We start from the raw sequence: 27,585 nt of genomic DNA, 5'->3' as shown, positions 1-27,585 counted from the left end.
TTGATCAATAAATGCAAACCAGTAAAAATATCAATAAAATACTTTTAATGCCTACAATTTCTCGTATACATAAACTGGGAAACATTCACCTGTATATATGCAAAAGTATATTCTCTTGCAGGTCAACAGCACCAGAAAACAAGCTAGACTATGCAAATTTTCTTTTAAAATTGATTTGTCCATGATGGATTTAATAGTTCTACTCTTAATTATATGCTAAACACCTGAATATTTGTTTCATTACATCCATTCATAAAATAAATAGTCTAATCATTAGCACACTGAAAATAAAACCAGTCTCTCTTAATATATTTATTCTCTTTCCAAAAATGTTTTGGTCTCCTGCTAAATCTCAGAAATGTACTAATAGCTGCTTTTAAGTTACAAAATACAAAATAACTATTTAGTGGAGAAAATCTTGGGGTTAACCATTAAAAAAATTTTTTTGAGTTCCCATAGACTTTCTTGAGTCTTTGAACTTTCTCACGGCACACATGCAAGGCTGCCTGTAACAGTGGTACCCTGGCCTCCACTGGACATAACTGCATTGATAATTTAGAGAAAATACAAAACAAGTTCTGAAAGTAGCCTTAAAAGTGTCCTTTGCTCTTGCAAGTAGGACTGTGCAATCAAGAGCCATGAGTTTTATGAAAACTACTTTCCACATTGCGTTAGAGAATGCCACATCTATGATCATGTAACATTACACTTGGGAAATAACACGGCTACATTCATGAATTAACATTACCCAATAAAAGGCACATCTTCAAATATTGAATTAAAATCTGAAAAACCAAAGCAGTAAAGAGAATACAGTAAAAAGCACTTAATTTGTAAACCTTGAAAACATATCAGCCTACTCCTTGTTTCTTTAAAGGCTTGTGAGCTTAAGAGTGGTCAGAAAATACAGAACAAAATGGAAGACAGACTTGGAAAAAGGCCAAGGTTAATTTAAAAATTTATAAATTCCTATTTTAATTTCAAGTGAGCTACACATTTTTATTCTGATACAAATCATTATAGAGCAAGTGCACTGAAAAGTGACAGATGTCACACCCTGATGGTTTCCACCATGTTTTGAAACTTGAAATCTCACAATGGCTCCTTTCTGTGCAAGCAATTACAGGTTCCAGAGATTGAATTTTGAAAAGAGCTATCCAGGAAAAGTCATTTAGGGAGCAGAAAGCATGTAAGCTGTGGCAGAGAAAGTTCTAAACTACAGAGTAGTACACTGCACTACCTTTATGTCAGTTTCATTGAGAGTGTGAGATAGTGGGGAGTGCAAAGGATGTTCTGCAACCAGCATACAAAACCTATGGAGAGGTGGGGCCCGATATACCCATACTTTCAATCCTCACACTTCTAGTTTGAAAGTCAATTAAAGTGAGTTGTCTTAAAGGGCTGACTCATGGTCCCACTAAGGAAGGTAAAATGGTAATTAATACTCTAGCCTGAACAATGAAGATTTTATGGATAAAAACATAAAAAAGTCTGGACCTATTGAAAAGTAATAATTTTTTATAGGATAACTTCTACTTCCTCACGGTCCAATGGCTTAAGATAGCATGGATATTTGTTATAGAATGTCCTACGAGCTTAATTCTGACAACCTCCAATTCTCCACACATCAGGGTCTCTAGCATAGTTCATTTTCTGTTGCTCAAACATGGCTGTTTTCCAGCCAGCTCCCAGGCCAGCCTGGTTGGATAAGCAGTGGAGAGTCGGATGTAATAGATGAAAATGAAGCTCCACAGCCCAGTAAAACACCAGTACAGGAAATTCTCTATTCAGTGAGAAAAATCTCTTTACAATGCATAGTTTGAAATAAAAGTGCAACATGGGAAAAAGATGGTGCTGCTCTTGATATACACAAGTTTAGTTTTTGGTTTTCTTGTCATTAACATTTTCTAAGGAACTTAAGTTAGAATGCAAAGTTATTAACATCAAGAGGTTCAGGGGCACCTTGGGATTTCCAAATACCTTTAAATAGGGGAGAATCAGGAAGAAGGGAGCTTCACATCATTTGTTTTTCAACTATTACTTTTTCAAATCTAATGTTTCTATAACAATATTCTTTCTTTCTTCAATATAAAAATGAATTTTTAATGGTAAATTCAATGAGCACACTATCCAGTGACCTTGTCTATTTTACACCAAACCCAACTTAACAGTAAATCTCAAAGGAAAACTGAAAAAGACTATTTTTATATTGGCAGAATTTGCATTTAACTTGGAAAAATTTTTATTAAGTCTAATCATGTAAATTACTATGAATGCTTAGCATCCAACTTGCTAATACAGAAAACAATATTATTAATCTTATTTTGTACTTCAAAATCACAAGTGTGATATCCATGTGATAATTATAAAGCCTACTTTTTTGGGGGGGGGCATAGGAGTATGGGGCTTCATATAGCCCAGGGTGGCCTCTAACAATATAGCCAAGGATGACCTTGCCTGCCTCCTGAGTATTGGGATTACATGTGTGCACCACACCTAGTACATATGGTGCCAGGGATGGAACCCAGGGCTTTGTGACTGGTAGGCAAGCATTCAACCAAGTAAGCCACATCCTCAGGCCCAAGCCTACTCTTCTTATTTGAATTTTCAAAACAGATTTGGACAGGTTACTCTATTGCTGGCAGCATTCGTGGAAGGGCCAGGTTCTTCAAAAAAAGACACCAAGTGTGACTCGGAGCTGGGCAATACCCTACTCATGCATCATTTTTTTTCCTCTTAAAGTAGCAAAGAAACATAAAAGATTGACTGTGAGTGGCCCCACATTAGAGTGCATAGCTCATCAGGATCATGGCTGGCATCTGTGAATAGTTAACACCATGAGAGCACACAGCAGGCACTGCATTATCTGCATTACAGATTGCACCCTGGAGGCTTTGAGCACACTTTGTACTCAAATGACAGCCTGCGAATGACAGTGTGCATTCCCTCTCCTTGAGTACCCAAGTCACCTAATATGATAGAGGGGCTTATTCAAGCTGGAGGCAGGAACCTTTGCAGCAGTGTTCCCAGAATTTCATAGAGTTCATAAAAGCAGCAGCTAATGTTTCCTCAGCTTCTTGGCCTTTCGACGTTTCATTTCTTCCTCTTCACGTCTCATTTCTTCTAGGTCCTCTTGCATACCTAGTCTTAAACTGTTAAAGAAAAATTTCATGGTATTTGTTTAATATACATGAGATTACAACTTTAAAAGGCAAGAATGACATTTCAGCTGGAAGCTAACAAGGACTATGTTGGTGAGGCTTTCCCACTGAAGAGACTAGCAATGATTTTACACACACACACACACACACACACACACACACACACACACACACACACACACACAATGTGTGCACATGCATGTGTGGCAGCCAGAGGTTAGTATTGAGTGTCTTTTCTTAATTGCTATCATTTTTTTTAAAGTAACTTTTATTTGGGAAAGAGGCAGAGCAAAAGTGAGAAAGAGAGAGAGAGAGAGAGAGAGAGAGAGAGAAAGAAAATGAGTGCACTAGGGACTCCAACTATGAAAATGAATTCCAGATTCATGAGCCACCTTGTGCATCTGGCCTACATGGGTACTGGGGAATCAAACCTGGGTCCTTAAGTTCTCTCATAAAAAAACAAGATTGGGTCTGGAGAGATGGCTTAGCAGTTAAGGCACTTGCAAGAGAGAGTGGGGAGTAGAGGGGATATGAATTGGTGAACTTGGGTCTCCAACTACTGCAATTGAACATGAGATGTGTGCGCCAACTTGTGCATGCTTCACTTTGTATGTCTGGCTTACATGGTATCTGGGCAGTCCAACATGGGTCCTTAGGCTTTGCAGACAAGCAGCTTAACTGCCATCTCTCTCCAGCCCCAATCTTACTATTCTTTTAAAAAGGAGCCAGGTTCAATTCCCCAGGACCCACATAAACCAGATGCACAAGGTGGCACATGCAACTGGAATTCATTTGCAGCAGCTAGTGGCCCTATGGTGTCTATTCTCTCTCTCTCTCTCTCTCTGCCTCTATCTCTCTCAAATTAAAAAAAAAAAAAATACAAAACAAGATTTATTTCTCTGTTTGGAGACAGAGAGGAAGAAAGAGGCAGACAGAGTAGGGGTGCACCAGGGCCTCCAGCCACTGCAAATGAATTGCAAATGTACCGCTTTGTGCACACGACTTCACATGGTATTAGGAACTTGAACCCAGGCCATAAGGCTTTGAAAACAAGTGCTTCTAACCACTGAACAGTTTGACTCATCTCTCCAGCCCTCTATCTTCTCTGAACCAGGGGCTCATTGATTTGTCTTTATTAGCAAGCCCCAGGAATTCTACCGTCTCCAGAATGAAGTTCTGACTTACCTCTTTGCTTCTTCTTTCTGCTGCTCCTTCCAACTACTTTCCATATAACGTAAGGCATAGTCACTTTCATCTTTATATCTGTTAAGAGGAAAATGGTCATAAAAAAAAATGAACAAAAAGGCCATTTTTTAAAAGATCTACACGCTCTCATTTAAAAAAAAAAAAAATCAACATCCTGGGGTTGGGAATATAGCTTAGTGCCTGTCATGAGCCCTGGGTTCAAGCCCTGCCACCACCTTAGCCTAGAGTGAAGCGCACCTGTAGTCCCTGAACTGGGGAGGCAAAGGTGGGAGGGTCAGAAGTTCAAGGTCATCTTCATCTAGGAGTTTGAGGCCAGAGTGAGACACATCTCATAAAAATAATCAGCATGTTTATATCTAAACCAACAGTTTTAGGATTACTCCTCACAGACAATGCTTAAAATGAGTTTCTGCAATGAAGATCAATCACATGAAAACTTATTTTACTGTCATACGCAACTATTCCTGAACCTATTATTAACAAAGGTACCAAGAACAATGATGGCCCTGCAACTCACTCAGCTGCTTTTTTTTTTTCTTTTGGTTTTTCAAGGTGTAGGGTCTCACTCTAGCACAGGCTGACCTGGAACTCACTATGTTGGCTCTGGGTAGCCTTGAATTCACAGCTATCCTTCTATCTCTGCCTCCCAAATGCTGGGATTAAAGGTGTGTGCCTCCATGCCCAGCTGGAAATCTTTCATTTCATCTGAAGACAGCAGTTGAAATGCAAACAACTTCACAATTACTCTGAATAAATTAAAACTACTGCAGGCCCCAAGACTAAATCTAAGCTGTTGTCAACCCAGGGCTTCTAATTAGGTATTATATTCAATGTCTCTGATGTTCATACTTCTCCCCACCAAGTGAGCTATGAAAAATAAAAATTATATTCAGCTAAATCAACATCCTTACTTTTTTCGGTCATAGCCAAAAATTTCACGAATGTGCTTGGATATTTCTTCCTGAGGTTCTCCTTCATCTTCAATAAAGTCATCCATTTCAGAATCGGATTCATCATCATCTTCAAGTTCATATGGCCTTTTAATTCCACCAGAGAAGGGAAGCCTTTGGGGTCCTAAATGCAGAAATCATCATTAAGATTATGTAAGACAATGCCCTTTAAAGCAGAGCATGTTGGGCTGGAGAGATGGCTCAGCTGTTAAGGCGCTTGCCTGCAAAGCCTAATACCTGGGTTCAGTTCCCCAACACCCACGTAAAGCCAGATGCACAAAGTGGCATATGCACCTGGACTCCATTTGCAGCAGACAAGAAGCCTTGGCATGCCCATTCTTTCTCTACTTGGAAACAAAAAACAAATCAGAGCATGTAGGCTGGCCCTCAGCACACGGCTGCTATCCATGCTGGGTGTGGTGTCCAAAATGACCAGAGCCATGGACCCCAGGGCTGACTTGGTTTGTCCTGCTACACTTTCTAGCTTGGTAGTGCCTGTACTTCTGAACCTGAGTCAAGGACATAAATTGCCACAGAACCACTAAATGTTAATTCTGCCAGGACCCATCTGTGTTTTGTTTTGCTTTGTTTTGTGGCAGGGCCTCCCACTAGCTGAGGCTGAACTAGCACTCACAATGTAGCTCAGGCTGGTTTCAAACTGAAGGCATTCTCCTACTTTAGCCACCCAAATGCTGGGATTAGAGGCATGAGTTGCTGCACAGTTAGTATCCTTCTATTTTTGCAATTTTCTCATTAAAACTTTCGGGGTTAAGGAGATGACTCAGTAAGGTAAAGGAGCTTTCTTACAAAGCCCACTGACAGAACGTATATAAAGCTAGATGCAAAATGGCACATGTGTGTGGAGTTTACTGGCATGGCAAGAGACCCTGGCATGCAAATATACATATACACACATGTAAACAGGTGCATATAAATTTTAAAAAATGCCAAAGAGTTTTCATTTACATCTGTAACACTGTTTAAAAGGCAGGATTAAGGTCTAACATTTAAAGCAAAAAACTTCTGGCCCAATGTAGTGGCACATGCCTGTAATCTCAGCACTTGGCAGAAGAGGGAGGACCTGGAGTTCTAAGCAGCCTTGGCGACATGGAAAGCTTGGGGCATATGGGACCCTGTCTCAGGGCAGCCACAAAAGAAAAAAGACCCAGCACTTGGGAGGCAAAGGTAGAGGACTGCCATGAGATCAAGGCCACCCTGAGACCACATAGAGAATTCCAGGTCAGCCTGAGCTAGAGTGAGACCCTACCTCAGGAAACCAAAAAGAAAAAGAAATTAAAGGGCTGGGGAGGTGGCTCAGTAGCTGAAGACACTTGCTTGCAAAGTCTTGTTGGCCTGGGTAGGATTCCCCAGTGCCCGAAGCCAGATACACAAAGGGGCACATGCATCTTGATTGCACTTGCAGTGGCAGTAGAACCTGGCACATCCATACTTTCTCTCCCTCTTTTGTTTAGGGGGAGTTTTGAGGTAGGGTTTCACTCTAGTCCAGGCTGACCTGGAATTCACTATGTAGTCTCAGGGTGGCCTTGAACTAATAGCAATCCTACCTCTGCCTCTCGAGGGCTGGGATCAAAGGCGTGCACCACCACGCCTAACTCGCTCCCTAAAAATCTGAATTCCTATGTACCCTATAGCTACAGCTGGGACAGGAGTTCAAAGATGACCTGGGCTGCATGTCACTGAGAAATCAAGTTGCAGCTGGGTTGAAAACCTCCTCCCTGGGGCCTGGACCAGCTGACAGAAAGCTAGAAAAAGCTACCTTGCATGCAGCCCTATGAGAGACAGAAGTCTTCCATGGTGATAAACAGCAGTTGACAGTGCAAGCCTTAAGACTGGCCAATCAGGCCAAATGTGCCAACTAGTAGTGGCATGTCTGTTATGAGGGAGATCAACTGCTCCATGGGGAGCAAGGAGGCCTGCCCAAAGGAGGAAATACCTGTCTGGTACTGAAAACCTAACCAAAAGCCTATGGCAGGGGAGGTCATGAGCATAGGGGAGAAACATCTGCCGTTGTCTGGCTAAATGCATACATATATTATACTCACCAAACTGACCTGAAAGCACTTTACCTAATGCTCATACCCCTATAGTAACACTACCCTCACTCTTGGTTAGAGAAACTTCTCTTCAAATGGTAGTGACCACTAAGATGATCCAAAAGGCACCACAGTGCTAAGAAGTGATGGAGGAGTATTCAGCACTGAAACATCTCTATCACCAGACTAGAGAAAGACTTTATCTTGAACAAAAGTTAAAAATTGGGCTGGAAGCTGGACATGGTGGCACACACCTTTAATCCCAGCAATCAGGAGGCAGAGATAGGATCACCATGAGTTTGAGGCCACTCTGAGACTACATAGTGAATTCCAGGTCATCCTGGACTAGAGTAAAACCCTGCCTCAAAAAAAAAAAAAAAAAAAAAAAAGAGGCTGGGGAGATGGCTTAGCAGTTAAAGGGCTTGCCTACAAAGCCAAAAGACCCAGGTTCAATTCTCTAGGACCATCTAAGACAGATGCACAAGTGGTGCATGTGTCTGGAGTTCATATACAGTGGTTAGAGGCCCTGGTATGCCCAATTCTTTCTCTGCCTCTTTCTTTCAAATAAATAAATGTAAAATAAAAAATTAATAAAGGAGCTTCCGGGTAAGATGGTGGTACAGTAGCCATGCCAAAGCAGCCTAGGGAGGAAATAAACAGCAGAATAAACTCTTCTACTGAAAAGCGAGGTATCATCAACCTCAGCAGAGAGGGAGGACAGACCCACAGCATCTGGAGACCACAGAAGCAGGCAGAAGGGGCGCCAGCAGAGGTGCAGGTCATCGTGGCTGCCAGACTCTGCCTGAGCTGCAGGAGAAGCCAGGTGAAGGAATTTTCCACTCACACCAGCCTCCTCACAAAATCAGGAAACCTGAAGAAAACAGCAGGGACCAGCTGAGCAGCTGGTGAGGAACAGGATCATGGGGACCAGCCATGCAGCACTGGTACAACTTTAGGCACCTTCCATAGCATCTCCTTCCCCAACCACCAGTGCCAGCAACAAGTGGAGACCTGGGAAAGGGAACTCAGCTACATTGCACCCAGTGCTGAATCAGAGCAGCAGACCCACTGACCCCACCAGCCTAGCTGAGCCCACACCGCAGTAAAGAGGGACCCAAGTGGGCGCGCAGCAAAGCAGAGAGAAAAACCATACCAAAAGGTAACAGAGCCTACTTATACAAGGTCAGTACCCACCAAAAGAGCCTGGTATATAGGCCTGTGTTGGAAGTGCTAACTACACCTTCCATGACACAGCAAGTTATATGTTAGATCTGACTAATGGCCGGCTTTGCCATTCTTAATAAGCTATATTTTGGGGTTGTATTTTCTTGCTTTCTGATTTATAGTGCCTTTGTTTTCCATCATTTGTGGGGCAGGGTCTCATGTGGAAACCTTTATAGACCAGAAATCTCAGTTGACAGGATTAAGGGTGTGGGGGCAACACAAATCCTTAGGTACTTTGACTTTGTTAGATTATGTTTTAATACCCCTTCTTACATAAATACTCCCTGCTGGTTTTGATCGCATGTGTCTATTGTTAAGCTAAATTTTAGAGTTTAGCTGTATTTTGCTCCACCCAGCCTACTAGAATATTTGCATGGTAGGCAAACCCAACATCTAGGGGGTCACTTCTTTTGTTACTCTGGGAGTCATTTAAGAGCCACACCTGTCACTTTGAGCTGGAAATATATAATGTCAGACTTCTACATCTAAGAATACTGCAAATAATTAGAAAATCCAAGCATAAAATGAACCCAAGATGCAAAAATCTGTTATAATAACCCCCCCCAAAACCCACAAACCAAAAAGCCAAGACAATATAATTCTACCAAAAATAATAAATCCAGGGCTAGAGAGATGCCTTAAGAGGTTAAGGCACCTCCTGCAAAGCCAAAGGACCCAGGTTCTATTCCCCAGTACCCTTGTAAGCCAGCTGCACAAGGTGGTACATGCATCTGGAGTTCATTTTCAATGGCTGGAGGCCTTAGAGTACCAATTCTATCCCTTCTTCTCTCTCAAATAAATAAATATTTCTTTAAAAATGATAAATACAGGATGGAGGGATGGCTTAGAGGCTAAGGTGTTTGCCTGCAAAGCCAAAGAGCCCAGGTTTGATTCCCCAGGACTGACATTAGCCAGATGTACAAGGGAACAAATGCATCTGGAGATCATTTGCAGTGGCTGGAGACCCTGGCGTGCCCATTCTCTTTCTCTCCCTCCTTCTCTGTCAAATAAATTTATTTAAAAAAATGTTTTTTAAACTCTATAGAGTCTCACCAATAGAATGGATGAAGTAGAGAACAGAATATCTAAACTAGAAGACCAGGTGGCAGATTTAATACAGTCCAACAAAGAGAAAGACAAGCTAACAGGAAGGTTCAAATGGGAATTTCAAGATATTAGGGTCACTATAAAAAGATCAAACATAAGAATTCAGGGTACAGTATAGGGAATTTCCAAATTGGAAGATGCCAATGCAAATACAAGAAGCTTTTGGAACATAGAACAGACAAAACCTGCAAAGAGCCTCTCCTAGCTATATTATATCTACCAAACACACAAGGCAAAGGAAATACTGAAACATATCCAAACTGCTGGAGAAATAGGACACTGCACAACAAAACCGGGCTAAAGGAGCATACAACCACTAAGCCAGCTCTACAGAAAACACCTGAAAGGAGCCTCCATGCCAAAGAGAAAGGAAGGCACACACATGAGGAAATAGGAAGAGTAAACCATACTCAGATAATAGTTAATACAAGAAAGTATAGGGAAAACAGGAAGCACCATAAAGAGAGAAGAGAATAAATACACACCTTTCAATAATAATTCTTATTATCAATGGCCTCAATCCCCCAACCAAAAGACACAGGGTTGCAGACTGGATTAAAAGGCAGGATCCTTCTGTTTGTTGCCTCGAAGAAACTCAACTTTCTATAAAAGACAGACACTGTCTTAGGGTGAAAGGAGAGAAAATGGTATTTCAAGCAAATGGGCTGAGGAAACAAGCAGGTGTTGCTATCCTAATATCTGACAAGTAGGCTTTATCCCAGAGATGCAGGGATGGCTCAACATATGCAAATTGATAAATATACTATATAAATGGACTAAAGGACAAAAATCACACGATCATCTCAAGAGATGCAGAAAAGGCATTTGACAAAATCTACCATCCATTCATGGTAAAAGAAACTAGAATAGACGGAACATATCTCAACATAATAAAGGCTATTTATGACAAACCTAGAGCCAACATAATACTAAGTGGGGAAAAACTTAAAGCTTTTCCACTTAAGTCAAGTATAAGAAAAGGGTGTCCACTGTCCCCACTTTTATTTAATATAGTACTGAAAATCTTATCTATAGCAATAAGGCAAGAGATACTTAAAAGGGATACAAATTGGAAAGGAAAAGATCAAATTATCATTATTTGCAGATGTTATGATTCTACACATAAAGGATCCTAAAGATTCTACCAGCAAACTGTTAGAGCTGATAAACACTTTTAGCAGGATACAAAACAAACACACAGAGATCAGTAGCCTTCTTAGATACTAACAACGAACATGCTGAGGATGAATGCCAGGTATCACTCCCATTCACAACTGCCTCAAATAAATAAATAAAGTACCTTGGAATAAACCTAACCAAGGAAGTGAAAGATCTATATACAATGAAAACTTTAAAACACTCAAGACAAAAATTGCAGAAGACACTAGGAAATGGAAAGACATCCTATGACCTTGGATTGGAAGAATCAATATAATGAAAATTTCACTCTTATCAAAAGCAAGCTACACATTTAATGCAATCCCCATCAAAATTCAATGGCATCCTTCATGGAAATAAAAAAAAAGAATACTAAAATTCACTTGGTAACACAAAAAACCTCAAATAGCCAAAAATTTTAAACAACAAAAATAGACTTGCAGTATCACCAAAATCTATATATCACAAGAGCCATGATAACCAGAACAGCATGGACCGGCACAAAGACGGACACGTCGATCAGTGGAGCAGAACAGAGGACAGACATGAATCCAGGCAGCTACAGCCATCTGATTTTCAACAAAAATGCCAAAGACATTCATTGGAGACAAAAATAGCTGCTTTAACAAATGGCGCTGGTAAAACTAGATGCGTATCTGTAGAAGGATGAAAGTAGATCTTTATCTCTCTCCATGCACAAGAATTAATATCAGACCTGAAAACTGCTAGAGAGAAAAGTGGGGTAAACCCTTCAACGTATTGGTGTAGACAGCAACTTTCTGAATATAACCCTAATGTCTCAGGAAATAGAACCACACATGGGATCTCATGAAATTACAAAGCTTTTATACAGCAAAGGACACTGTCAATAGAGCAAGGAGGCAACCTACAGAATGGGAGAGGATCTTTGCCAGCTATACACTTGACAAAGAATTAATACCCAGGACATACAAAGAACTCAAGAAACTAATAACTCAAACAACCCAACTAAAAAATGGGCTATGAAACTAAAAAGAGTTCTTAAAAGAAGACATACAGATGACATATAAATATCTAAAAATGTTCTGCATCCTTGGCCATCAGGGAATTGCACATTAGATCCATCTCACTCCTATTAGAATGGCTATCATCAAGAAAACAAATGACCATAAATGCTGGTGAGGATGTGGTAAAAGAGGAACCCTTTTACACTGTTGATGGGAATGTAATTTGGTACAGCTATTGCTGAATCAGTGTGAAGGTTCCTGAGACAGCTAAAAATAGATTTACCATATGACCCAGCTATAGCCCTCCTAGGCATATATCCTAAGGACTTTGAAGAGAGGGAGGGGATATGATTGAGAGTGGATTTGTGGAGCGGAGGGAATTATCATGGTATATTGTGTGTAACTGTGGAAGTTGTGAATAAAATGTTTTTAAAAAGTTTCATAAAAATGATGGCCTTGGGCTGGAGAGGTGGCTTAGTGGTTAAAGCGCTTACCTGCGAAGTCTAAGGACTCAGGTTCAAGTCCCCAGTACCCATGTAAGCTGGATGTACAAGGTGACGCATGTGTCTGGAGTTTGTTTGCTGTGGGTAAAGGCCCTGGTGCGCTCATTCTCCTCTTATTATCTTCCTCTCTCAGATAATAAAATAAAAATTAAAAGAATAAAAACTTGTAACACAGGTCCTGATCAACAGACCAATATTAGAGCCACTACTTTCTAATAAATACCTATGCAGCATAAAGCAACTCTGATCATGCAGCTGGCAGATGCCATTAACAGTCCTGATCTTTCAGAGAGCAGATTGCTCATGCACCAGGGCAAGGACCCTGACACTATGTATTAAAAGGAACAGAAACTCAAAACAGGCTAAAATAGCTCCTAGCATGCAACAGGTGGTCAGCAAATGTTCGCTGTGTGAGGAAAGCAGCAAAGGCCCTGGCCTACATTACTTTTACTCTTTAAGATGAGGGCCTAGTCTTCAAAGATTAATTTATATATTGACAGTAGGGCATATGCAGTCACCCTACTCTATATCACAGCGATAAATTAACTGCATGTTGGGTACATTGGAGGGTAAACACAGAGAAGCCTCCTTTTTTAAAAAAAGGAGACAGAGAGAGAAAGCAAGAATGGGCACGACAGGGCCTCCAGCCACTGCAAACAAACTCCAGACACTTGCACTACCTTTTGTGGGACTTGGAGAATAGAACCTGAGTCCTTAGGCTTCACAGGCAAGTGACTTAACTGCTGAGCCCTATCTCCAGCCCAATAAGCCTCCTCTTAAAAGATTTTTTCAAATCACAATTAGAGGAATTCTTCAAAAAATTCTTGAGAGCAATCCCGCCCTATCAACCCCAGAGTACATTAAAGGGTATATGAGCAAAGTACTTTTTCCAGTTTCCTAGTGACAAATAGATACTCTAGAATGAGGGTCAATTTTACCTTGGACAGATCTGTAGCTAGTCAAGATGGGCCTCATTCCATTCACCTGTCCATTGCTTGACCGGCTAATGATATTCTTGGAAGAAACTGTTTCTGAGACAACAGTGCACTTGGGTTTTGCGGGGGGACCTGGGCTACTAACTGCTCGCCCAGGTCCCAAGCTGCTCACTGGTCTTCCAGGGCCTGAGGCAGCAGTTCGCCCAGCAGGAATTGAGCCACTTATGGATCTCCCATGTCCACTGACTGAATGACCAAGGCCTGAGCCACTCATTGGTCGCTGAAGATCACGTGGACTGCTTACAGGTCGTCCAGGTCCCCCAGAGCTACCCACAAGCCTCCCAGAACCACTTGGACCACTGACAGGCCGCCCAGGACCACTTGAACCGCTTGCAAGCCGACCTGGGCCATTTGTACCACTGACTGTCCTTCGAGAGAGATGAGAGTCACTGGCTGGCTTTCTGATCCCACTGACTGATCGCTCAGGTCCTGAGCTGGAACTGTTTTGGCATTTGGGCACAGGGCCAGAACTAACTGTGGGCCGAGCTGTCCCCGTGCTGAGCCGCCCAGGGATTGAGCTGGAGTTGCTGCCTGGCTGCCTGATACCTGGATTCTTGACCTTACTGTGTGATGTAACCACAGGCTCAGGCTTGGAATGGCTAGGATGGGAAGAAAGAGGTTTTTTGGCTTTACGCTCAGTAGCAAATTTCTGAGTCCCACCAGCAGAAGTCTTTGGGACACTGGGTGAGCAGGTGGTGGAGTGGGGCTTTGTGGCCCCATTGAAAGTGGCTCTGTCACGGCCCTCTAGAAGCCTGGGCTGGAAGCCACTCCCAGAGGCTGCCCTGACCTTCTCTCCTGGCAACGGTCTGGATGAGGTCAAAGCTGAGCGCTTCTCATTGGCTGTGCTGCCTCTGGGTTTCTTGTCAGCATGAGAGAAGGGCACAGCCTTGGAAGAAAGGTGCTTGTCCCCAGGCCCTTTGCTAAGTTTTGTGCTCACACTTTCTTTCTGGGAAGGTGCCTTTTTGGACACAGCTGGAGGCAGTTTCGCATCTGTCTCGGGTTTCTTCTTGCTATGCTTCCGCTCAAGAAACTCCCTCTCCCTCAGTTCTTCTGCAGTCATAGGCCGCTCTTCTGATTTTTTCACCACCTTGATCTCCACTGGCTCAAACTGCTTTTTCTCGGCCAGTCTCAGCAAGTCAGTGAAGTTCATGGGTGGTGGGGCACTTCTAAGGGGGACCTTTGGTTTGCTTTCAACTTTGGGTGGCTCCTGCTCTTCCTCGTACTCCTGCTCCAACTCTGCCTGACCACACTCTAGGAACTCGTCCTCGTCTTCCACCTCACACTCCTGGTCTCTCCCCTGGCTCAGGCGGCTTTCCACCGCCTGCCTCTTCTTTGACTTTTCCTCAACAGGGATCCCATTGTAACCGTGGAAATTGTCCTTTGTCCTCTTGGCCATTGCTCTTGCTTTCTTGTCATGTTTGAGTTCAATTCGCTTTTTCACTAGTTCTTCTTTTCTCCTTTTCTCTTCTAAGGCTAAAAGGAACACAAGAATATATCATTTCAAGGTCTCAAGACAGCAGTGTTTTCTGAAACCAGTATGTGGTCTAAACACCAGCAAGTCCAAGTTACTGTTTGAAGATACCTAGAAGTCAAATGGAACATACAGAGTCATATTTACAATAAGTGGGTCACACGTGGGTTTTTCTATATGACAAAGTGAGACTTGGCTTTTAGCTTTAAATATAAAAAAGAGTTCATACCAAGTGAACACATCATGTTAAGGGAATCTCAGCACCCACACATAAGATGTTAATAATGAATCAATGACTATGTAGACAATTTCAGAACCGAGGTTAAAGAATGGAGCTCTTATTTGGGACTAATTATTGTCACTTATATGCACTGACCTCAGGCTCCCCCGCCCACCCCAGAGACAAGCTATGTTGTCCACGCTTGTCTGGGGACAAGCCTCTTGAGTAGTTAGGACTACATTCCCCTGTCACCATGTTCAAGTCCAGTCAGGAAGCCTTTGGAGGAGGGGAAATAAAAGAAAACTATACAAATAATTGACAAGTGAATATGTATAAATCCATAAAGTTAAAAGATACACTTTGCCACCCATGAGCCCCCACTGGCCAGTTATGTGTTTACAAACATCCACTGATAAAGTGTAAAATGGATATGGAAGTGGAAAGCTTTAAAGCTGAGAACACGGCCAGAGACACGCACCTTTTCGTCGAAGCTCTTCTTCTTTCCTCCTAAGAAAAGCTTGTACGGCTGCTGATGGAACACCTTTGACTTTCGGGTCTTTCTTTGGAGGCCCCACTGCCAAGCTATACCTTTTCTAAAAATAAAAACAAAGCAAAAGCTATCAATATTTCAATTTTACCAGCAAGTGCCTTTAACTACTGAGCCATTTCCCTAGCCTTCAACTTTAAAAATACACTCTCTTGGGGCTGAGTGAGGGGTTGTGGTGGTTTGATTCAGGTGTTCCCATAAGCTTAGGTGATCTGAATGCTAGGTTCCCAGCTGATGGGGGTTTGAGGCAGTGTATTGTTGGGGTGGAATTATGGGTATTATAGCCAGTTTCCCCATGCCAGTGATTGGCACACTCTCCTGTTGTCCACCTGATGTTGGCCAGGGGGTGATGTCCACCTTCTGCTCATACCATCATCACTCCCTACCATCATGGAGCTTCCCCTTGAGTTTGTAAGCTAAAATAAACCCCTTCCCCCCCACCACGCCATAAGCTGCTCTTGGTCAGGTGTTTTCTGCCACAATGTGAATCTGACTGGAACAGGGGCATAACACAGTAGTAGAGTGCTTGCCTAGTAATATGTACCAGGCCTGGATTTAATCCCCAGTATTGCATAAAATGAGGGGAGAGGAGGAGGAGGAAGGAAAAGAGAGAAGGAGGGAGGGAGGGAGGGAGGGAGGGAGGGAGGAAAAGAAGGAAAAAGGAAGCCTAAATAAAGGGCCTAGTTTCCCTGCAATCTTTAACTATAGAACTTGAGCTAATTAAATAATCTGGTACACAAAGTTTCCATATTATCTTAAAGTGCTGCCACAATCCTGGCACAGATGGGATGATTTATCCTTAGGACCTTTTCCATATTACAGTCTAGGAAATAATTTTTTCCCACAAAACAGGGGTACAAACCCAAGGCCTCATACATTCTAGGCAAGCACTTGACCACCAATCAATCTTGAAGCTAGAATTCTTTTTTGTTTTCTTTTTTTCTGAGGTAGTGTATTGCTCTAAGCCCAGGCTGACCTGGAAGTCATGATGTAGTCTCAGGCTCTCCTTGAATTAACAGCAATCCTCCAACCTCTGCCTCCCAAGTGCTGGGTCTAAAAGCCACCACAACCGGCCAAAGCCAGGATTCTTTTTTTTTTTTTTCTTCCGAGGTAGGGTCTCACTCTGGCTCAGGCTGACCTGGAATTCACTATGTAGTCTCAGGGTGGCCTCGAACTCTCGGCGATCCTCCTACCTCTGCCTCCCGAGTGCTGGGATTAAAGGCACGCGCCACCACGCCCGGCACAAAACCAGGATTCTTAAAAGTGACCTCCATCCCTTTTATCTTGTTGGGCAGATGCCATTTTTATTTACTGAGTCTATGGTTGTGCTAGTAGCAAAAGTAGTCTCTGAAAAAAATGAGCAATTTATAAACAACAACAACAAAAAGCTTTCCCATCACGTGCATGGAGGTCTTGGAGAAAAACCAAAGGACCTGTTCTGACATCAAACTGCCACATACAATGCTCATCTTGAAACAGGCTCAAATCCCAACAAAGCAGCTGGCCAAGGCGGCAGGCATTGATCTAATCTGAAAATTCTGAGCAACAGCAATGCTGACAACTGACACATCCCTAATAAAGATATCCCAAGACTGCTCCAAACTGTATCCAGGTTCAAAGCTTTGTAAACTGAATTGTAGACTCTCCATAATGGATAGAGAACCAATATTTACAGGAGAAAAAAGGAGAGGGCAAGGAAGAGGGAGGGAAATGAAGTGATATTGCTAACCTAATTAGCTGTATGAAACTGCCCTAGTTTCTGAGAGACCCTCAAAGCCCACAGTATTCCCTAACATTTTCACTCCAGAAATGCAGCCATGAATAGGGTGGCTGGCTGAGGGTTAGTGTGAAGACATGAATGGCCTCATAACTCCACTCTACTCCATGAGGGTTTTTTGGAAGAAGAGGGTTAATGTTTTGTTGTCAAAAGATTTTTCTATCTGTCCACTTACATATTTTGCCCCCTGAGCTAGAGATGTGGCTCAGTGGTAGAGTGCTTGTCTAGCATATGTTGGCCTTGGGTTCCATCCCCAGCACTACAAAAAACAAATACAAGGGCTGGAGAGATGGCTTAGCAGTTAAGCACTTGCCTGTGAAACCTAAGGACCCTGGTTCGAGGCTCGATTGCCCAGAACCCAGGTTAGCCAGATGCACAAGGGGGTGCACACATCTGGAGTTCGTTTGCGGTGGCTGGAGGCTCTGGCGTGCCCATTCTCTCTCTCCATGCCTCTTTCTCTCTGTCACTCTCAAATAAATAAATGAAAACAAATATAAAATAAGTCCACCTGTCACAGGGGTTTGCCCAGAAAAATACAAACATATGGACTGGTGCTCCTTAAGACAGGCTTGCCAGATGTCAACACACAAAGCACTCATCTAATGTGGTTCTGAGATATCCTCTGTCCAGCAGAAACAAGATTAGACTAAGAAAAAGTTGCTCTTGACTAACCACTGGTACTCAAAAGGGAAAATGTGGGCAGGAGAGATGGCTTAGCAGTTAAGATGCTTGTCCGCAAAGCCAAAGGATCCCGGTTCGACTCTCCAGGACCCACATAAGCTGGAAGCACGGGGCACATGTGTCTGGAATTCATTTACAATGGCTGGAGGCCCTGGCGTGCCCATTCTCTTTCTCTCTCCCCGTCTCTCTCTTCCCGCCTCTTTCTCTCAAATAAATAAATAAAATATAATAAAAAGATGCTTGCCTGTGAAGTGTGTGAGTACTGGGGAATTGAACTTGGGTGCTTAGGTTTCACAGGCAAGCACCTTTAACTGCTAAGCTATCTCTCCAGGCCCTAAATCCCCCCCTTTTTTTTATGTTTTAGGCTCATGCTCATTTGAGGTCAGGTGGGTGTATGCATTTTCCCTTGCTCAGTTCATGGACCCTCACTTACCAATGTATATTGCTGATTAAAATTGCAATGGTTTGCCGGACATGATGGTGCATTTAATCCCAGTACTTGGGAGGCAGAGGTAGAAGGATTGCCTTGAGTTCGAGGCCACCCTGAGACTACAGAGTGAATTCCAGGTCAGCCTGAGCTAGAGTGAAACCCTACCTTCAGGGATGGGGGGGGGGGAATACACAGTAATAATGGTTTATAAATTAAATAAATAAATAAATTTTAAAAAGGGAAAATTTGTGTTCACCAAGTTCAGACACTGTATACTACTACCACAATTTTTGCCTTTTCTTGTGTATTATTTGGACTATTAGTTTTTTTGTTTTCATATTTATTGACAAAAATATTTACCAGAAGGAAAGCATGTAAATAATTTCTGCTGCATCTCAGAATGCTAATACTTTCAATAGAATATTGCATGAAGCATTTATATGGTACTTTTTTGGGCTTTAGTGTACTTTAAATCACCATAATTTCAACCTGAGACTCCCAGAAAAAGCCTCATGGTTTGGCTTTAGAGACACATCTAGAGATGACATTTACCTTTTTCTCCTTAGGCTTACATAGTCATATGCAGGTGTACATACAGATGAAAAATAGTCCCATGTTAATGAATGCCAGACTAAACTTCACCCCACGTATATTTGGACTATTATTGATTTATTTAAAAAAAAGTAGAGCCAGGCATGGTGGTGCACACCTTTAATCCCAGTATCCGGAAGCAGAGGTAGAAGATCGCCATGAGTTCGAGGGCACCCTGAGATTCCACAGCTCCATAGTGAATTCCAAGTCAGGCTGAGCTAGAGTGAAACCCTACCTCAATACAACAACAACAACAAAAAAAAGTAGACTATCTCAGTGGAAAGCCAAGTTACAATCCATCATAGATCAAATGTTACCCACAGGAAAGAACCCTGCAAAAACTTGTCAGTTTATAGCTGGAGAGATGGTGCAACAGTTAAGGCACTTGCTTATAAAACCCTGATGGTCTGGGTTCAATTTCCCAGTACCCACACAATGCCAGATGCATCAGTGGTACAAGCATGTGGAGTTTGTTTGTAGTGGCTACAGGCCAGTGTGCCCACACACACACTTGCTGTATTTGTCTCTCTCTCTCTCCTTGAAAATAAAGTAAAAATATTTTTGCTGGGTGTGGTGGCCCACACCTTTAATCCCAGCACACCAACTTGGGAGGCAGAGGTAGGGGAATTGCTGACAGTTCGAGGCCACCCTGAAACTACATAGTGAATTCCAGGTAAGCCTGGGCTACAGCGAGACCCAACCTGAAAAAAACATAAACAAAATTTCAAAATTTACACGCACACACAGAGCTGGGTGAGGTGGCACATGACTTTAATCCCAGCACTTGGGAGGCAGAGGTAGGAGGATCAGTGTGAGTTTGAGGGCAGCCTGCAACTACATAGTGAATTCCAGGTCAACCTGGGCTAGAGTGAGAAAAACCACCCAACAAACCAACGAACAAAAAAGGAATCCAGAACCTATTGCCCTGTCCCCCAACTGTATGACTGGGGATACAACCCATGGGAGAACACTTGTTCAGCATACCCAAGACCCAACTACAACTCCCAGCACCAAAACCAACCCAAACCAAACAATAACAAAAATAAACAAATAAAGGGCTGGAGAGATGGCTTAGAGGTTAAACGCTTGCCTGTGACACCTAAGGACCCCGGTTCGAGGCTCGATTCCCCAGGACCCACGTTGGTCAGATGCACAAGGGGCACATGCATCTGGAATTCTTTTGCAGTGGCTTGAAGCCCTGGAGTGCCCATTCTCTCTCTCTCTCTCTCCTCTGTTGCGCTCAAATAAATAAAAATAAAATTTTTTTTAAGTATTTTAAAAAATAAGTAAAAAATTACACTATGAGGGGAGTGGTGGTGCACACCTTTGATCCCAGCACTCGGGAGGCAGAAGTAGGAGGATGGCCATGAGTTCGAGACCATCCTGAGACTACAAGGTGAATTCCAGGTCAGCCTGAGCTAGAGTGAGACCCTACCTTGAAAAACAAAACAAAAAACAAACCACTAAAATTTTTTTAAAAAATTGACCTGCCCCTAAAGACATGTGAATTTGCCATCCCAGTTAAGTTTCAGTACCTATGGTTCTTCTTATAGTCAAGGTACTATAGGACCCAAATCCTTACAAACATATACCAAGTGAAGGGTTTTTTCCCCCCTGTTGGATTTGGTGAGAAGTAAGAGGTCATAACAGAGCCTCAGTGCCTTTCATATACATATAAATTATATATAGTGATTTTTATAATAACTTTTTTGAGGCAAGATTTCACTGCAGCTTAGGTTTACCTTGAGTTCACTCTGTAGCCCAGGCTACCCCCGCCTCACCAGTGCTAAGATTATAAGTTTGAGCCATCATGCTTGGCAACCCTAGTATCTTGTCTGGGATGACTTTCAGTCTGTAAGCAAGACTGTGTAACTTGTTTCATATCCAAGTTACTGCTGCAGGAAACAGAGTCCATGTTCTAAACTGCACTATTCTACCAAACAAGAAAACTACTTTGTTTTTGCTATTGAAGCCCAGGGAGAAGAGTTAAGTGCAAGGTTATCAAAAATATTTTCTTTAAATAAAACAAGACCCAGTGGTGTGTCCCCTTGAGCAGCTGGTATTTTGTATTCAGAACCCCAGTGGGAAATGATAGTGTGCTTAATGTTGCTAGGCGTGATGCAACTCTGCCTTTTAACTAAAACATTAAGAAGCTATTTCATCTAAAAAGAAATAAGGAAGGGCTGGAGAGATAGCTTAGTGGTTAAGGCATTTGCCTCCAAAGCCAAAGGACCCAGGTTTGATTCCCCAGGACCAATGTTAGCCACAGGCACACACATCTGGAGTTTGTTTGCAGTGGCTGGAGGCCCTGGCACACCCATTCTCTCTCTTTCTCTGTCAAATAAAATAAAATATTTCAAAAAAGAAATAAGAAAAAGAATAATAAAGAAAACAGTATAAACTGATCATCCATCATCTGAAGTTCCAAAATCTCTGTGCTACATAAGGACTGACAAGTACCCACAAGCTGGTCAGAGCACAGGCACTCAATGCACCCTCAAACCTGTGTACAGGACACATGAGGAACAAATGGACTGTGTTTAGACCTGACTCCCACTCCTGAAGCCCAAAATGCTCTGGCCCCGAGAATTTCAGATAGGGACATGACGCTCTCAAGTCAGGCACAACAGGTGCTTCAGCAAACAGGCCAGAGGGCTACAAAGTGTCTTGGATTTTAACCTAATCATCACTTGGCACCAAATGTCCTGTTTATAGTAAAGGTCTGGCCTAAGAATTCTGAAGACTAAAATTTGAGTGTCAACTGTTAGATCCTAGTGGAAGGTGAGGGGAAGACCACTCCAAAAGGAAAAGGACCAAGCATGAGAAAGGGCTGCTGTCAGTTACTGCAAAGCCTCTATGATTTCTTAATCCACTTTAGGTCAGGCAAGATGAACACATGGCACAGAGGGGTATATGTCTGTCTGAACTAAAATGACCCCCTTTTTTTTGAGGTAGGGTCTCACTCTAGCCCAGGCCAACATGGAACTCACTATGTAGTCTCAGGGTGGTCTTGAACTCACAGCAATTCTCCTATCTCTGCCTCCCGAGTGCTGGGATTAAAGGCATGCGCCACCATGCCCAGGGTCTACAATGCTTCTTTTTTTTTTTTTTTTTTTTTGGTTTTTCGAGGTAGGGTCTCACTCTGGTCCAGGCTGACCTGGAATTAACTCTGTAGTCTCAGGGTGGCCTTGAACTCATAGCGATCCTCCTACCTCTGCCTCCCGAGTGCTGGGATTAAAGGCGTGCGCCACCACACCCAGCTTACAATGCTTCTTGACATGATGATACTTTATTCAATTTCACACACATTATATTAATATATATTGAAAGAGAAGGAGAGGGGGTATAGACAAAGGGAGGGAGGGATCTCATGCAGCCTTGGTTGGTCTCAAACTTGACATAACAAAGAATGACCTTCAGGGGCTGGAGAGAGAGCTTAGCAGTTAAGGCCAGCAAAGCCAAAAGACCCAGGTTTGACTCCCCAGTACCCATGAAAAGCTGTATGCACAAGGTGCGCATGTGTCTGGAGTTTGTTTGTAGTGACAGGAGGCCCTGGCATGCCCATTCCCATTTTCTCTCTCTCCAATAAATAAATATTTTTTAAAAAAAGAATGACCCTGAACTCCTCAACGTCTAAATGCCAGTGATGGGATTCTAGGTATGTGCCACAGGGCCTCCATGCATGCTATGCAAGTACTCTACCAGCTCTACCATCTGAGTCCCATCTCAAGCCCCTTGGATGATAGTTTCTAAGGGACCCCCCCTTTTTTTAAGGCAGAGTCTCACTATAGCCCAGGCTGACCTGGAACTCACTCTGTAGTCCCAGGTTGGCTTTGAACTCAGTGATCCTCCTAACCCTGCCTCCAGAGTGCTGGGATTAAGGGCATGCGTCACCACACAGGTTTAAGGGCATTTCTTTTATAATAATTTGTTGGTTTGGAGAGATGGCTTAGCAGTTAAGGCACATGCCTGCAAAACCTAAGGACCCAGGTTCAATTCTCCAGGTCCCACGTAAGCTAGATGTACATGGTGGCGCATGCATCTAGAGTTCATTTGCAGTGGCTAGAGGACCTTGTGTGCCCATTCTCTGTCTCAAATAAATAAAAATAATTCAGAAAATATCATTAATTTGTTATAGTGTATAATGTACGTTTTACTAGAGGAAACATTTAAATAAAGGAAGTAAGGAATTTGGTAACTTCAAACAATTTCCTTTAACCACTGAACCATCTCTCCAGTAAAGCTGGCAACTTCAATCATATTATACTTTATTTTTTAGAAACATAAGGAGCCTGGGGTGCATCTTGATTGACAAGTGAGAGACCCTGAATTCAACCCCCAGCACTACAAAAATGATAATTAACTGTACACATGAAATACATCTTTTGCTAATGTATGTTAAATATGAGGCAGGGGTATATAGGAATGTGTCTGTGTGTTTTCAGTGTCAAAATTATTTTGAGCCAATAAAAGGAAAGTAGGACAGATGAGTAAAAGTAAAATCATAGATTAGCCAGGTGTGGTGGTGCACTTTTAATCCCAGCACTGGGGGAAAAAGAGGAGAATCACCACGAATTTGAGGCCACCCTGAGATTACATAGTGAATTCCAAACCAGCCTGGATTAGAGTGAGATACCTATTTTAGAAAAAAAAAAAAAAAAAAAGATCCTAGGTTGAATTTAATTGTTGAGCTTGGTTTACCCCTCTATAGTTTCTTTTATGAATTTGATTCCGTGTAAGAAGGACTAACTGAGACAAACTATTCTAGGTGGAGGCTTTTAGGTAGGAGGGGAATATGATTCATAAAGTATGCCTGATATTCATGTACTAAATTTTCAATTACCAATTTACCTTATTCACCCCTTATTATTATAATCACAAATCAATGGATGATCTACATACCCTGAGATATCAGGGTTTTTTTTTTTTTCGAGGTAGGGTCTCACTCTAGTCCAGGCTGACCTGGAACTCATTATGCAGTCTCAAGGTGGCACTGAACTCACAGCGATCCACCTACCTCTGCCTCCTGAGTGCTGTGATTAAAGGCGTGCACCTCCATACCCTGCTCAGATATTATGTATTTTGAAATTTTCTGCTCTAGGATTATCTGTCTGCTTTTCTCCCAGGAGCCACTGGCTTTTCAAATAAGAAATGAAGAGCACTTGGGAGGTAGAGGTAGGAGGATTGCTGTGAGTTCAAGGCCACCCTTGAGACTACATGGACCCTGCCTTGTAAAACCAAAAAAACAAAACAAAACAACACACACACACACACACCAGGCCTAGTGGCATACACCTTTAATTCCAACACTCAGAAGGCAGAAGTAGGAGGATTGCTGTGTGTTCCAGGTCAGGTCAGTCGGGGCTAGAGTGAGACCCTTCCTTGAAAAAAAAAAAAAAAAAAAAAAAAACAAAAATGACGAGTGGGTTCTGATAATTCCATAAGAATGCTTCTGAACATCAAAGCCAGCATATTGTTTTTACCTCTACTGAAATTCAGGAAGATCCAAGATGAAATAGGCAAATGATGCAAAAATGAATAATCAGACCTAACATTGATTTGTCTAGAACATCTATAGATGAACAAATTCTACTGTCCAAATTTTCAAAGGTTTTAGCCCATCCCCTCAACATGCAAAGTTTGAGTCAGGGGCTTGGGGGGGGGGGTGACTATAATTGGTAGGGAGGATGAATGCCTCTCTATTTATGTGTACATACATGTATATATGCACCTGTTTCCGTAATATGTGTATATGTTTTACACACAAACGTTTTATAAATGTATATGTATGTAAATATATATAGTTTATTTTTATTTATTTGAAAGAAATAGGTGGGGGGTGGGGGAGAGATGGGCACACCCAGGGCCTCCAGCCACTGCAAATGAACTCCAGATGCATGCATGACCACCTTGTGCATCTGGCTTGAGTGGGTCCTGGGGAATGGAACCTGGGTCCTTTGGCTTTGCAGGCAACTGCCTTAACCCGCTAAGCCATCTCTCCAACCCTAAACGGTTTATATATTACCACCCATATATATAGATATAACAACTATTTTCACCTTCAGGGCAATATATTTATTCAAGAGGGCAAAACTGACCACACTGGACACGAAAAGTAACAGCAGAGACAAAGAAAAAACTACTGCAGTATATAAATGTATATAAAATGTAGGAAGTGCACAGTATAAATGATACCAATAAATTCTAACTGAACTGACTGAGATGTTCTTCAAGTTTGACAGACCTCATTGATCAGACCGCAGAGAGCGTATTGCAATTTCTGGTTTTACAGATGTGTTTGCGGGTACCATCTGAGGATCCAGAAATGATTAGTTTATGCAAAACAGCTACAACCCAAGAAACTAGGTATACTTAAGCATTTAGCTTTCAAGCCTTACACCGCTCTGGGAATATTAGAAAACTGACGCCCACTAAGCAAACGGGATCTAGATTTCAAAGCTGGGAACCTGGATTACCACCTGGAAGCTGAAAACTGGCTAGACAACCCCCTCCACCCTGGAGGCTAAAGGTTTACCAAGGCTATAACCCTAGCCCAAGAGGTCCCCCGTAAGAGTTACCAAGGAGGTCCTGGAATCCGCCTAGCTTATCTTTCCGACACTAACGAAGCCTTCTTTCCCCCCCCCCCCCACCCGCAGATAACATCGCCAGCTCAGTGGGTGGGGCCACGAATCAGAGAACTTTTCTAAGAAATCACTAACACATCTGATGCGAGGGAGCATTGGTGACACTCCGGCCCAGAGACTCAACAGGCAAAGCCCTCGGTTCCCCGAGCTTTCCTGCGTACACCGTTCCACCTGGGGTCCGAAGTTTACGCCGAGGCGAGACTGCCGGAGCTAGACTCCCGAAGGCGCCAGGCGCGGCTCGCTCCGCACTTCGCAGCCACTCCGAGCCCCCGGACCGCTGCAGTCCCACGCAGCAGGGGCGGTCGCGCGGCGGCAGGCGGCTCCCGGGTTGCGCCCCAGCCCACCGTGTCCCGCCACCCCGACGAGGAAGCGAGAAGCCCAGTCTCTTCCCGGGCCCGACAGGCGCCTGCCCAGACGTCCCGACCCTGCCTGCCGCGCACATTCCGAACTTGACCGGTGGTCTCCCAGCGAGACGACTTACGGGGACGTTGTTGACACCCTGTCCTTTGGAAGCCATCAGGAGAATTTCCCTGAAGTCCATGTTTGGCCCTCGGAGGAGATCCCGGCCGGGCCAGGAACTCGGCAAGCGGCAGCGGCAGCGCGTCGGGCCGAGGCGCCCCGCTCAGGTCCCCTAACCGCCCGGGCGAGCTCGCCTCCCCCAGCCCACTCGCGCACTTCCGGTGTGCCCCGAAGCGCTCGGTCCGGTCCGCAGCCCCCGCCCCAGCCGCCCTCAGCCGCTTATAAACGCTCAGCACCTCCCCGGCGCTCGCGGGTCTCGCGTAACTTCCGCCTTCGTGCGCGCGACACGTAAAACGTGCTATGTGGCTGCTGGCGCCGGCCCGGAGGGGCAGGACGAACCCCTTTGTCGACCAATGAGATGTGGCCTAGTACTCGGGGGCGTGGCCAAGGGAAGAAGACGCTTCCCCCGCGCGACCGGAGGGTGTTTGGCAGGTGTGTGATGCGAGCTGGGGTCGGGGGCACCATTTGGTTGGTCTGGTGGTGTCCTCCGCGTGTCCCCCGTGTTTCCTCACCCCCGGCGGCATTCCCGACGGTTGAATTGACAGCTCTGCAGCTGGAGAGTTTCGGTTCCCCGTTTCCAGGCGTTCGCGAAGCCGCGCAGACACGCGGCGCGGACTGGTCTTCGGAGGCACATTACTCATCACATCCTGAACAGATGTGCGCTCTCTGGGTGCTCGGGCAGGTGCTTGCGGCATTTGACACGTTTAGATGATAAGCACCACGCAGAGCACCCGACCTGGAGTTTTTGTCAAGGAATTAATAAAAGGGGTTTCTCACAGTGCCGGCCTTGACTCTGATACACCGATGAACATGTGTGTCCACCCATCTTCATTGCGAGTCTCGCTCTGACCTATTTGGGAGTTACGGTGGTTTTGCACAGGTTTGTGTTTAATTAAGCGCACGTAAATAACTACGCGTATCTGGGGGACGGGAACAGGTCACAGATCTTTTCAGAGTGGTACAAATCCCCCACATTAAGCTGGGCGTGGAGGCTCTTGTCTTTAGCCCCAGCACTCGGAGGGTGAGCTAGGACAATCGTCTTAAGTTTGAGGTCAGCCTGGGCTAGAGTGAGACTGCCTCCAAACAAAAGAAAAAGAAATGCTACAAACTGTATTGTACAACATATATATATATACAACATATATATATATGTACATACACACACACATATATATAAAATAAAGCTACTAAAACTATTGGAAAAACCTAAGATTTAAATTGTTGATTTAGTGCTAAATTAAGATTTGTTGTTTGAGGTAGGGTCTTGCTGTATCCCTAGGCTGACCTGCAATTCACTATGTCGTGTTAGGGTGGTGTCGAACTCATGGCGATCCTCCTATCTCTGCCTCCCAAGTCCTGGA

General features: G+C 43.5%; 1 protein-coding gene across 1 annotated transcript; it reads right to left on the bottom strand.

Annotated features, from left to right (window-relative positions):
• Window positions 1-28: 28 nt before the first annotated feature.
• On the bottom strand, window positions 29-26,348 carry Spty2d1 (SPT2 chromatin protein domain containing 1). The gene is made up of 6 exons (XM_004650804.2): window positions 26,187-26,348; window positions 15,514-15,628; window positions 13,288-14,817; window positions 5,279-5,441; window positions 4,347-4,424; window positions 29-3,152 (listed from the first exon to the last, which is right to left on the bottom strand). Exons 1-6 carry the CDS (start codon window positions 26,244-26,246, stop codon window positions 3,059-3,061), a joined length of 2,040 nt encoding a protein of 679 aa, XP_004650861.1. The 5' UTR covers window positions 26,247-26,348; the 3' UTR covers window positions 29-3,058.
• Window positions 26,349-27,585: the final 1,237 nt, after the last annotated feature.

This window comes from Jaculus jaculus, chromosome 3 (genome assembly GCF_020740685.1).
Source record: "Jaculus jaculus isolate mJacJac1 chromosome 3, mJacJac1.mat.Y.cur, whole genome shotgun sequence".
Lineage (NCBI taxonomy): Eukaryota > Metazoa > Chordata > Mammalia > Rodentia > Dipodidae > Jaculus > Jaculus jaculus.
This window is presented reverse-complemented; position numbering and strand designations above follow the sequence as displayed.

What these genes read in the sequence shown, in the direction of transcription:
- Spty2d1 (XM_004650804.2), bottom strand. Translation starts at nt 26,246, where the DNA reads ATGGACTTCAGGGAAATTCTCCTGATGGCTTCCAAAGGACAGGGTGTC. An exon ending in AGAAGAGCTTCGACGAAAAG is followed by an intron (nt 14,818 to 15,513) that starts GTGCGTGTCTCT and finishes TGTTCCTTTTAG; the next exon opens with CCTTAGAAGAGAAAAGGAGA. An exon ending in TAGCTACAGATCTGTCCAAG is followed by an intron (nt 5,442 to 13,287) that starts GTAAAATTGACC and finishes TTCTGCATTTAG; the next exon opens with GACCCCAAAGGCTTCCCTTC.